General features: G+C 28.8%; 1 protein-coding gene across 1 annotated transcript in view; it reads left to right on the forward strand.

The window, feature by feature from the left end:
• Nucleotides 1-11,001, forward strand: part of LOC147068400 (potassium voltage-gated channel protein Shaw-like) — a 418,216-nt gene extending 407,215 nt beyond the window's left edge. Inside the window, exons 9-11 of the mRNA XM_085952982.1 lie at nucleotides 3,889-4,030; nucleotides 7,071-7,235; nucleotides 10,278-11,001. Of these exons, the coding sequence (XP_085809108.1) occupies nucleotides 3,889-4,030; nucleotides 7,071-7,235; nucleotides 10,278-10,462 (492 nt within the window). The 3' untranslated portion in view covers nucleotides 10,463-11,001. The remainder of the gene's footprint in view (nucleotides 1-3,888; nucleotides 4,031-7,070; nucleotides 7,236-10,277) is intronic.
• Nucleotides 11,002-11,938: the final 937 nt, after the last annotated feature.

Genomic DNA, 11,938 nt, shown 5'->3' on the forward strand with positions numbered 1-11,938 from the left:
ACTGTTAAGTTTAATGGATTCACTTTATGCAAATACGTGCAATGTATAAATTTAAAATGTATATTATGGAAAATATAATATGTAAGAATAATATATACTTATATCTATCCGATTACTCAGCTAATCCTTCTGCACTATATTAAACACAAAAATAAACTAGATGCATTAATATTTATATGTAAGCTAGCCGTACACGATCAGTATTTCTGTCAGTTTTATAAAGTATTGACAGGTATATAAATTGTATAGGGGGTGAAATGAATTGACAATTATTTTCATCTTTGGCTATCAGTACTGGTAGTATCATAGATAAAATGAGATAAATTGAGATCATAGATGATATTATAATTATTATCAAGATGAGTATGATTTTCTTGTTTCTTATCTGGTTTTCATCAATGTTTTACGACTAACTAATATATTTATAATTGATATTGCTAAAATTATAGCAAAATTGATGGTAAATGCCAACAGAGATCATAAACATGCTGACGGTACTGCCGGCTGCTTATGAGTAATCTTTAAAGCACGGATATCGTTATAATCTCATAATTGAAATTCAGTAAAAATTCGTCAAAAACGTCATTTTCCTAATATAACTATCAGCAAATACTGACTGTAATGCTGACCATATAAGGTCGATTAAACATGGGTGCCATTTACGTGAATACTGTCAATATTACTTATGCGGTATAACTGCCAATAATATTGACCGTGTAAGGTTAGCTTTATATTTTGTACAAATAATGTACCTACGTATAAAATATTACATAATGCCTGTTGCTCGATAATCAGATTAATAATATATACTTACAAACTCTTTTATCTCTAAAAGGAACACTTTCGTAAAAATATGATTTAAAAATTTAAGCTACTTGATATCTATGGACTTTCGACTTTGTTTTAAGAATTTCATTTTTCCGTTTTGAATGGATTGAAAAAATGATTTGGAACATTTTGCAAAAAAAAATACATAATTTTACAAACACTAGCTTGTACCAAAATAAAAAAATCGTTCTTAAGGGGGGACATGCTCGTCGAAGGTCAAAATTGAGTTTTTATTGTATTTTCAAACCATGATCCTGGACACTCCTTAAACGTTGTAGATAATCTATTAATATAATTTTGAAGCCTTATTATCCTTTATAGTTATTTTAAACATTTGATGACTGCATAAAGTATTTTTGTTACATAAAATAGTATTCTTTTAAACCTCTCGCTCTAATGTTTTAGAATATAGTCATATTTCGGTACATAACTGTGCAGTGGTGTTAAGATTTTTTACATTTATTAATTTTTAAACGCATTTATAAAACCATTAGTATAATTTATTACGAGATAATTTTTGTAAAATATTCACGATAAAAAATTATATTGATAATCTCTGTGATCCCAAATTTGACAAGAATTAGGCATTTTATTATTCAAAAAATCGGCAAGATTAACACATTTGAAGATGATTCTAAAGATACTTATTATAAGCTATGTCTTTGACCATTCAAGTGTGATAAACATCTTATGAATAATGATTGCTTTATAATAATTATTGACCAAAGAATAAGGTAGTGTTTTTTTGAAATACGCCATTTCTTTTGTCATTCCCCAGTGGTTAAGCTACAACATACGGCCGTAGCCATAAATTGACAAACTATAATTGAAGTAGGGAGTAAAATGATATTGACGCGCGTGTTTGAACATGTACCGTTTAAAAAAAATAAAAAAAAATTCGGTTAGGTACATGTTCAAACACGCGCGTTAACATAATTTTACTCCCTACTTCAATTATAGTTTGTCAATTTATGGCTACGGCCGTATGTTGTAGCTTAACTACTGGGGAATGACAAAAGAAATGGCGTATTTCAAAAAAACACTTTGGTCAATAATTATTATAAAGCAATCATTATTCATAAGATGTTTATCACACTTGAATGGTAAAAAACATAGCTTATAATAAGTATCTTTAGAATTATCTTCAAATGTGTTAATCTTGCCGATTTTTTGAATAATAAAATGCCTAATTCTTGTCAAATTTGGGATCACAGAGATTATCAATATAATTTTTTGCCGTGAATATTTTACAAAAATTATCTCGTAATAAATTATACTAATGGTTTTATAAATGCGTTTAAAAATTAATAAATGTAAAAAATCCCAACACCACTGCACAGTTATGTACCGAAATATGACTATATTCTAAAACATTAGAGCGAGAGGTTTAAAAGAATACTATTTTATGTAACAAAAATACTTTATGCAGTCATCAAATGTTTAAAATAACTATAAAGGATAATAAGGCTTCAAAATTATATAAATAGATTATCTACAACGTTTAAGGAGTGTCCAGGATCATGGTTTGAAAATACAATAAAACCTCAATTTTTACCTACGACGAGCACGTGGGCCGTTAATTTAAAAATTATAGAGCGTTGGCCTAATAACTGTGACTGTACGGAAAAAATAAATAAATACATATAATCACAGAATATTGGAAAAAGATTATAAAAACGCCAAGACATTAATGGAAAATAAAGCTTACTACATATAATCCATACTATTTTATAAATTTTACACGTGCATTTATTTATATTATCCATTACGTCATTTTTTGTACATTGTTTATAAATATTACCCATTAATATAATTATAAAATTAATAGAACTGATAACACATTCATAATATAAAAGAGTTTAATATTAATGTATTACGAACCGTTTACTATTCCTGTGAAGCTGCATGTAATTGTATATTGCAACCAAATTAATTTTAAATACATAGGTATTTATTTATTGTATATAATTCCATACATTATGCAATAGTTCTCACTTTAGGATAAAAGTAGATAAAGCTGTTTTCCGGCAGCTAATGGTACACTGCTCGCATCTTATCTTTTTACGATAAATAAAAATTTCAATGTTTTAACATTCACAAAACATGCGAACTGCAAATAGAATTCACTGAAACGCGTGTGTGGTGAATACATAAACTCTTTCGAGCATGTTCGACTTACCTCTTGCTGAAATTTAGAATTCTGGAGATATTTTAAGACATCGAAAAAAATCATATTACCTAGTCATTTCTATTATATATATTTTTTTTTAATCCCGATAACTTTTTTCATTTTACGATAGACGAATGATATTTGTGTGACATGCAAAGCATAATACACGAAAGTAGCACCCATTCACGAAATAAAATAGCAGTGTTATTTTTAGAAACAAATTTTAATTAAAAATTCACAATTTTACAATACAACATATTATAAATAATATAATTATGTATCATTTTTAAATAATAAATAAATAATTTAGATATTAATTTTGAGCGTACATTTCTCAAATTAAATTCTACTTGATACTTCCCATCTTTCATCCTAAATATGACAATACTTATTTATACTTCGGTGAGAGCTCTAAAAACTGACATTCGAAAAAACTAAATCAATTTTACTGGTAATTAAAAGGGAAATCACGACTCTTGATATAATAATATATTAAACCATCATAAACACCATTAAGTATATAGCATGGCGAAAACAGAACTAATTCAAAATGTTGGAATTTTTCTAACATGACAAGACAATTGCAAAGTCCAATGGAAAGCTTGCTGCATATATTACATTATAAATATAATACTCTTTATATATTTTTTTATTAAATAACGAATATAAAAAATCAAATGTTTTATGAAAAAGCTTTCTACAATAGTTTTAAGCTATACATCTAACTCATTGAGTTTTTGCACTGGATTATATTTTAAGTACATATCGAAAAAACAACATGCCTTTTTGACTTAATATCGCGGGTTGTAATCCGTGTTTATAATATACACACCCTCGTCTAATTCTTACATCAACCTCTAGGATAATTTAACGTTTATTCCTCTTTCCAGGTACTGACGATAGCATTGCCGGTTCCCGTAATAGTTTCAAACTTCGCAATGTACTACTCCCACACACAGGCCCGAGCCAAATTACCAAAGAAGAGACGGAGGGTACTGCCAGTGGAGCAACCCAGAGGTCCAAGAGCACCAGGTTAAAATATTATTTAAATAATATATCTTAAAACATATTTTCTTCATAATGTAAAACATATATTATTATTTATAGCAAATAATAAATAAGAATATCCATAATTTTATCACACATAAGTCCATAAGTTTAAGTTGAGATAAATGCTTATTATATTAAAGAATTTACATTACTTGCAGATTATTTTTTAATGTTTAATTAATAATCTACATACTTTTCTAAAGTTAATTTTAAAGATAAATTTTTATATAATATGTTTTAAAAAAATGTATTTTACCAATGAAATTGTGGGTACTGTCCCCATTAATGTGCCAATATTACTGTATAGCAAACATATAGAAAAGACTATTTATATACAGTGGTACTAAACAACATCTTTATAATATACTTCACGTTTTGAAAATGTTTGTCATTAACTCGCTATTGTAAGAAAAACTTCTCACTGAACAACCATTTCAAAGGAAATATCCTTTTTGCTTAAATACTATTTTTTGACATTTCTGATGTCAAAAAGGAGTTACTGATTGTCTATCCGCCGTAAGAAGGGAAATAGATACAAACGGATATGCTCTCCGTTGTAGTTGTTCCTTATTTCAATTATACATTTTTTAATTTGATATCACTTCGGATTACTAAATTCAATTTTCATTTTATATGAATACATATTATTATTTGAATGATAAACACAGAATTGTTTTATGTTTGTTTATTTTTCCATGTCTAGTTTAATATTACATGATAGTATAGCTTTATTATTTTGATAGTTTTATGTATAGGTATTTTATTTTTATAAATAAATAAAAATACATATGTATTGTGGGTAAGCATAATATGCTAGGAACGATTAATCAATTGTGAACTGCTTGATTGAAAGGTTTGATATCGACTAAGATAATTAGTTCTATTTTCTGCCTATAGAACTTACTATACCACGTCTATTGATATATTATGGAACATTGTATCTACGTATTTTGACGTAGGTATGTAACATCTGTAAATCAGTCAATCGTACATAATTTAACTATGAATTCACGACCCATTAATTTGCTACAAGTTTTTTTCTCCTAATACATATCTTTATAAAAACGTATCTCGAGAAGACAACAAATTAAAAATATATCTCATTAAAATTAAAATGCCACTGACGATTGTAAAATGTTACATCGTATTGACAGATGTTGATATCAGGTAACACGTGGTGCTGTGCTAAATTCTATTGGTCGCTGAGTCAGAGAAATGTCAAAGTGGGACGGCGTGTATATTCCAGTTTCCAGCTATATACCATACTAAAACGGATCAAGTATAATAAAAAACTGAATTATGTTATATTATATAGACGAATACGATGTCGCGATCCAAGCGGCCGAGTCATAAAGTTTGATAATAAACGGATAATTCAAACTTTTAAACCACTTTTCTTTATAAAAAGTTAGCGTCGTTAGCAGTTTAATCAGAGCCCACGTTAATTACGCCATTACTTTTTTATCATTTCTTAATCATCTACATAATATAATTACAGGAACACTTCATAAGTTATTAATTAAGTTAGCATTTAGGTACTTCCTTGGATTTGAAGTGTTTAACGTCTTTGTAATTATGCTGGAATTTTTGAACTTATTATAATATTTTAGTAACGATTTCTCGTGAGAATGATTGGGTTCACCGCATTGCACTTGGAAAAACTTTTTCACAACCAACTAAAACTAAATAAATAGAATTATGAAATAACAGAAGACTTTACTAACACATAGATGGCTTCTAAACTAATAACTTCATCGGGTTAAGTTGACAGAAACACTTACAATAGAAAATCTTTCAAAATAGTTTTTCAACATATTATTCATTTTCAACTGTCATACGATTAATCAGTTATCGTTTAGTAAACTAATATTTTTAAAAGCTTTTACAGTATTAATAAAAGGATTTTTATGTAACTACCTAACTGCCAATTGTTTTGAAACTATTTTTTCTTATGTAATAAATTAGTTATAGATATCAGAATAATATATCTTAGTACTTAGTATAATACTTAGTTTCAAAAACTTTTTAAAATATTTATTTTCAATATCAGTCTTCTTTATATTCTCATTCCCGAAAAGATTTGCATCAAGCGTTAAAAAAAGTGTAATATATAATTTAAACTGTTATCATATTTTTTAAATCTTCCAGCTTGATTATATAACTTTCCTACTACTATGTTATCCCTAAAAACGCGACGTATTTTTTTCATAAATCCGCCTTTATCGAATAACGACCGACGAAATTGGATTACTCTTAAAATAAACCATGATTCGGAAGGTCAGAAACTTTTCTATCTTATCCAATCACCAATCTCATACTTTATTCATCCTAATATAAGGGATTCACAAAAAAACTACGCTATTCATAAAATCAAATGTGTTTTCTTTCTGAAATTAAATTTGTTTGCTAATGTTAATTAATTATAATAATTCTACTGTCCGTTAGATGGCGTCTATAACACGTCACCATTGCTAGCGTATTACATCTTATATAATAATATAAAGCTATTTTGTATTAATATTTAGAATTTGAAAATCGGCTCAATTAAATACGCAATATGCAAGATTATATTATTACCCTTAATTTGTAATATACCTAATTTTTTACTCATTTTGCAATACAAGTTTTTCAAACACCACAATAGATTTGGTGGTTCTAGCATAATTTATGAATTAATATGCTAACCGGAAAAAAATATTGTACACTAGATTTAAGAATGTAATACATAAACAGATAAATAATACTAATGAATATAGTTGAATAATGAACACTGCCCTCATTCAAATAAGGGTGTTTATAGCATATTCTCGTACATGTATTTATGTTAAAACATTGTTATCCTGTTCTCTGAATATAAACGCTTAATTAACATTCTTGCATATCCATAAATGATTTTATGTGAAAATTTTGTTTTTGTGTATTTAACTTATTCAATTGACGTGTGCACTTTAATATTAAAACTGTTTAATCAGCATCCGTTAGTTAATGTCAATTACCCTATTTTCATATGATATATTTTCAGGACAACAAGGCTCAGGGGGGCCTCCGGGCTCACAGACGGGGGCGCCGGGCGCGGGAGGGGCGCAGGGGGGCGCCGCGACTGGCCCCGGCGCCCCCGCAACCCAGAACCGACGCATGAACGCCATCAAGTCTAACCATCCCAAGGAGTTGATGGCCGCCAAAATGGGTCAGTTTCGATTAATCCTTACAGCACTACACCGCTAATATCGTGGTCTATGTTTGTGCAGTACATACTTTATTATTATGTAACATCATATTTGAAAAATCAACTCATAACATAATTGGCAATAAATTTATTAAGCTTGGATAAGATATTAGACAATCTGATATACAATTAAGTACATATCCAATATTTCTATAATAATGTGTATTATCCCTAAAGTTATTTTTAATACTTCAACATCTACAGGAAATCTTTTTTTATACCGAGGCTTTAACTGTGACCCGCTGTCATATTGCCTCTTATAATCTGAGTGAGGGTCCGTTGTTCCGGCCCTCTCTCCAAATTTGTTGAAAAACTTTACAATTTTTCCAAGGTCATCCGTCCTCCCAGAATAGCAATAGTATTGGAAAAAGTAACATCAAAAACCGTCATATTTATTTAGCTACATTAAGCATATTACTACTTAATTCGAATTGTTCAAAATAGTATTATATACCTATTGAGTTAATCTAATATTCAAGTATTTAAGAAATTAATCGTTACAGAAAAAATCTATCTCTGTATTTCTAAAATAAAATTTTCGTCCTGGAACCAGACATGTGAACAATTATTGTTTTGAGATAATTGATTCTAAAGATTTTAGCTTCACTAAATCAAACCATAAAATAATGATATAGATAGATATAGATAATTTGGTTAACTAAAAATAAAAAAACATAGAAACCACTGCGATAAAAAAAAATATGTCTGTAGCAGTTGAAAGGAATATGTTTCGACCCATGGCTAGAAGTATTTTGTTAAAGTACTTCTAGTACATAATATGCATTATTTTGTTAGAAATTAGACTGCATTTTTGTGAATAATTCCAGAAGAAAGTTTAATTTAGATACGACAGTTTGAAGATGATTGAAAAAAGTTATATTCAAAATTGCATTTTTTCGAGAGACTAATATAATTCAAGGACGGTGAAATTATTATTATGATCATGTCATATATTGACTGTATCTACTTGGAAACACGCTTACGTGTTTATACACATTTTTTTAAAGTTAATTCATTAATTATTCATTAATTCATTAGTCATTAATTGAATAAAATAATCAAATAGACAAAAATTACGACGTGAAAAAAATCAACGATAATAAATTATAACAATAGGAAAAAACAAAGTAAATAAATTAAAATCATGAAAATGATCACTGCACTTTGAAAAAATCATTTCGTTCAATCATTTTTAATTAATATGTATAGAAAAATAATAAACCACCGCCGCATAAAATACGCTATTTATTTGCAATTAATATGATAAGTTAGACACAACAAAATCACTTTAGAGCTTTAGTAGAAAACCAATTTTTATCATTTATATCAAAAGCTTTCGCATAGCTTAAAGATAAATAAAATATTTAACTATTAACTGTCTCATAAATCAAATACGTGTCGTTTACAACATTGAAAAGATTGCTTAGGTTTTGAATAAAATTTCATTAAGTAACCCAATGATAGAAATTTTATTATGACTATCTGATCTTACATCATTGTCCGTCTAACTTTGGTAATTAATATACTTCGCAGAAATATACTACGATTAAATTAGTTTTCAAGTATTTAGGCGTAAGTTTCACTATATTTTATTAAATTATAAACTGGTAAGATTTTACACAAGTACAAAAAGTTGTGAGATTTTAAATTAATTACATGCCCTAACAAAATATTATATTTCTTAAATACTAATCACAATCAGAATTGATTTCTTCTGATATATATATATTTTATATATAATTATGCAGCGTATAATACGAATGATAAACCATAATAATATGAATGTATTATGCCTAAACGCCATTAAGCTAAAACTGTCGCTTTGACATGTACATATAAGTGAGTTTCGATGTTGTTATAATAAAATTCATGCATAACTTCGTATTAATAATGCAATAAGTGAGTAAATTAAAAAGAATTAATAAAGCTATTGGTCAATTACGGCCGAATTTTTGGAAACGCCTCTTTCACCAATAATTTTTGCTTTTCTATTTTATAAGTGAATATCAGTGACCAATTTCGTATCAAATCTATCTCATATTATTTATCTATTTCGAACAAACATATAGGATATTATACCTAGTTGATTAATTAACTTATACATTTTATATACATATATATCCTAATGATTAATCGGAAATAAATAATGTACATTATATGAAATCATTTATTGCAAGAACCAGGTCACAACACAAATTCGTTAGTATATCAATCACAGTAAGATGCTTATTAATGTGACTCGATGTTTTTGTACAAAATGATCTCATGTTATTGAGAATCTATACAATATAAAGATACCGGAAAACTATAACTCAGTGATTTTTTGTATTTAAAATAACTCATTACTTAAATCTGTTTGTACCCTGATATTAAATGAATTAATTAGCATAAATAACAATCAAGATATTTTCCATCAACAGCCTCTATTATACATAAGAACATGTGGCCTGTACATTATACAGATACTTTTAATCTAAGCACCTACATGTAATTAAACATGTAGATTCAATATGAATGTATTATAAAACAATTTACAATATATTGTGAATTGGGAAAATAAGTGATTCGCTTCAGTTTTGTTACCAGTGACATTTAATTCATTAATAACAGAATCATTAATCTGTAGTTTATCAGTATCTTTTACCGACAGCACGCATCTGCATTACAAAATAAATACACTGTATTGTAAAATGCGTCATGGACTAAAAAAGGTTTAAAAATGTAAAGCAGACCTGGGAGCCAATTCTGGAAATCATGACATGCAATAATATGACACTAAAGCATTAACGTAGTATATATTATATTCAAGTGCCTATATAATTACAGGATTCAAAAGTGACACTGCTGTCAACAAACTTATAGTATGTTCGAATGGACGACTCTATTCCAAACAGATTACTGCATGTTATAATTTCTAAATTCATCTAAAAAAACTCACAATTGGCTGTGCCTACAACAAACTTAACGTAGATGTGTGCACTTATTGCGTGACTTTTGGTCACTGATACGAAATAACAATGAAAGCCGTGCGTTTTGGTTATAAATTGCATTTAATTATTTTGCCTGTCATTTTTTTCATTGTGCATTTGTCGTGCGCAAATTCCGCAGATGGTGACCATAGCGAGCTAGAGGCCATGATTCAAAGCACCCCCAACCACTTCAAAAGAAAGAACCTGAGCATGCTCTAACGCCCGCTGGGCAGGGTGGGATCTGGGAAGCTCGCCCAAACTACTCCCCTCTAGGCTCGAATCAGTACTATTGTGCAGTCGCCTCACTTCTTTCTTCTCTCTTATCAGTCACCACATCGACCCACCGCGACACACCGCCGAAAACCTTTAATCAACTTCCTTTGCACTAATCTTCTTCTTCAGTGGTGTCCCTCAAAATTATTATAAATTGGTTCACTTTAAAAAAAAAAATAGGTAAATAAGCTATATTTAGTCCTGACACCTGTGTTTTGTTCGACTCAGTTTCAACAGGTGAGTGGGTGTGAATAAATGGACAAAATATTTACTAAACTGTTTATACCTATGAAATTTTTCACACTCGTTTACCTGCTGATGGCGAGGATTGTGCGTGATTTCCAAAAGATTAGTGCCAGGACTAAATGTTGCTCTTCTAGCAATATTTACGAGCCATTTCTGGGAAAAATACAATCCGTGTATCAGATTGAATTACCACAATGACTGACAAAGGTGTATATTCTACTCAGAGATATGATTATTACTTAGGCATATAATATAATATGTAATTATATAAATATATTTTTAATTTAGCATAAATCAATGACCAGATTTAGGCAAAATAGGATCAGCAACCTCTGTCGTGCCTACTATATTTTGATTTAGTGTACATATTATTATGTAGGTACTGTAGGTTGCAAAATGTTTTTATGAATAACATAATAATATGTGCATAAACGGGCTTGCGTTAAAAGATGCTAATCCGTTATATTATTAAAATATTTTATTAGGGTTAAAGTGTTTAATATAAAACAAATCTTCTGATATTTTGTTCAACATATTTTGATATATTTGTTAAAACTAAATTGTTTAATTATACATGGAAAGTTTTAAAAAGGCACTGTAAGAATGCTACAGTGAAACCTGAAAATTGAAAGTTGAATATTACCATTTACATATGATGTTTATATAAAAATCTCAACAATCTTAACGTCCCATCGCTATATTATCTCTTATGTATATGGACTTCACTAAAAAGAGAGACACCACTGATTTTACTACATTATCATAATATACCTTTTAATCTATCTTAACACTACTAAATCATAGTCAAAACACTTAACAAATAACGCATGTTTACAACAATAAGATTCACACAGAAAATAAAATAATTCATAGTAATAATAATCACCTCAGATACTGATTTTTATTGTTCTATTAATCCTTACCGATTAAAAACATTTTTTACGATATTTAATTACAACCATGGAATCAATTAAATCACAAAATACTACTCCACAATCTCACTTATGTCCCTCCTCGTTATAATCCAAACAATAGACACGAATGTAAATTCTTTAATGTTACGAACGAAAATAGTTTTACACCTTCCCTCCTTGCCAACACACCACTACGTATTCGCAAAGGCCTAAATAGTTGAATGAGGCTCTCCAAGACTTAAGTCCACCGCCACTGTTGTAG

Source organism: Rhyacophila brunnea, unplaced genomic scaffold (assembly GCF_057557595.1).
Source record: "Rhyacophila brunnea isolate RB1 unplaced genomic scaffold, BYU_Rbru_1.0 scaffold_3, whole genome shotgun sequence".
NCBI classification, from domain to species: Eukaryota; Metazoa; Arthropoda; class Insecta; order Trichoptera; family Rhyacophilidae; genus Rhyacophila; species Rhyacophila brunnea.